Here is a 1,697-nt window from a genome sequence, read left to right as displayed (position 1 = left end):
TCTATGGATTTGTAGTCTAGAGACTTCAATGGGTGATCCGATATACATAGGTGTCAAATATAGCAACAGGTTATTCACAATTACAGCCGAATGCGTTAGATCCCTGCCCATATGTTACTTAAACCTTTGGTGTTAGCCCCATTCCTCTAGACTATGGTCTTTAATATCGTGTTAATAAATGTGGAAGATATTGTTCTCATATCTTGGAACATATAAAAGCCATTTATCCGCACTCCGTTACTGTAATGGACGCCCTGAAGATACAGGAGACTCTCTATAACCAACCTCATCGCTACTATATTCTGGCAGTTTTGGCTCAAGAAGTGTTCTGGCATTTTTACCGGTAATTTATAAAACCACCCTTGCAAGCCATTTTGTTTATGGTAGCAAACAATTGGATAAACTAAATACACCCACTCTCGTCCTTCATGGATTTTTGTGGTGAGTGATTTGATGACAAAAGGATTTCAACAGCAATAAAAGGAAAACAAAATAATAAACACACGCTCACACACAAACACATCGATAGGAACGCAACCACAAAGAACACCAAGGGGAAGTTAAAAGTTAAGAGGCAACCAACCATTGTCAGTTGCAATAAAGTAAGGAGTTGTTAATGTGTTGAAAACTTGTGACGCACACAATTCTAGGATTTGAAAAAATAATAAACGAAAAGAAAAATAATAAAAATAAATTCAAAAATAAGTTGAGCAAATCTATAGAAAAAAATCATAAAAAATGGGTGATGATGGCGGGAATCCGGAAAAGGAAGCTGATAAGAAGATAGTCCATGTATATCCTCTAGTTAAGGTAAAACTGAAGTGAATTGTAACATTTTTTGTAAGTTATTTTCAAAAAAAAAAAAAAAAATATATCCTTTCAAGCATTCGGATATGAATGAGGAAATGCGTACCGAGGCCATTGAACTGAGTATAACAGCTTGTGAAAAATATGCATCTAACTATGAGGTAAGCGGAATTAAAAATGGGATCTTAAATTATATACTAATTTTAACTATTTATTTACTATTTGTTGTTTTAGCAAGCTGCGCGCATTATTAAAGAAGCTATGGATAAAAAATTTGGCATTTATTGGCATGTTGTTGTGGGCGAGGGATTTGGTTTTGAAATTACCTACGAAACAAAAAATATTCTCTATTTATTCTTTGCCGGTAATTTGGCCATATTATTGTGGAAGTGCTCTTAGAAATAATTAAAACAATTTTACTCACAGATTATAGATTTAGATAGTTTTCTTTTGTAACTAAAATAATGTATTTTTGTACATGTTAATTGAGTGGGGTAGACTTTTGAAAATCCCTTTAAATATTTTGAAAATCTGTTAAAATTGCATGTATGTACCTAGAATAGTGGTTTTCTTATAAACGATAAAAATAATATATGAACTTAATATATTTTGTATAAATAAACAAATCTCGGTTGTTATGGAAAAAATTAACCATGGCAATGGAGAGGTAAATAAAAACCCAATTGCAACAGTTGCCACAAATCTATTTCAAATTTGGAACAAATCATGTTAAATTAAAAAACTTTAAAAACCATTTTTTAGACCTTTTTAATATGGATAAATAAGGATTATAAGTTGGCATGAAAGATGACAGTAAGAAGAAATGACAACCAAACTGACAGTTTCATGCTGTTTATAATGAAGAAAATCTGTTAACAGATGTAGAATTT

The 1,697-nt window shown here is 31.6% G+C and overlaps 1 protein-coding gene across 1 annotated transcript; it reads left to right on the top strand.

The window, feature by feature from the left end:
- The first annotated feature begins 367 nt into the window (after positions 1-367).
- On the top strand, positions 368-1,483 carry LOC141406364 (dynein axonemal light chain 4). Its single transcript, XM_073991704.1, has 3 exons — positions 368-810; positions 885-968; positions 1,042-1,483. The coding sequence occupies exons 1-3, from the start codon at positions 739-741 to the stop codon at positions 1,204-1,206; spliced, it is 321 nt and encodes a 106-aa protein (XP_073847805.1). The 5' UTR covers positions 368-738; the 3' UTR covers positions 1,207-1,483.
- Positions 1,484-1,697: the final 214 nt, after the last annotated feature.

Source organism: Musca autumnalis, unplaced genomic scaffold, assembly GCF_047663935.1.
Source record: "Musca autumnalis isolate F117 unplaced genomic scaffold, ASM4766393v1 scaffold_5, whole genome shotgun sequence".
Taxonomy (NCBI): Eukaryota; Metazoa; Arthropoda; class Insecta; order Diptera; family Muscidae; genus Musca; species Musca autumnalis.
This window is presented reverse-complemented; position numbering and strand designations above follow the sequence as displayed.

What these genes read in the sequence shown, in the direction of transcription:
- LOC141406364 (XM_073991704.1), top strand. Translation starts at nt 739, where the DNA reads ATGGGTGATGATGGCGGGAATCCGGAAAAGGAAGCTGATAAGAAGATA. An exon ending in ATGTATATCCTCTAGTTAAG is followed by an intron (nt 811 to 884) that starts GTAAAACTGAAG and finishes TATCCTTTCAAG; the next exon opens with CATTCGGATATGAATGAGGA. An exon ending in AATATGCATCTAACTATGAG is followed by an intron (nt 969 to 1,041) that starts GTAAGCGGAATT and finishes TTGTTGTTTTAG; the next exon opens with CAAGCTGCGCGCATTATTAA.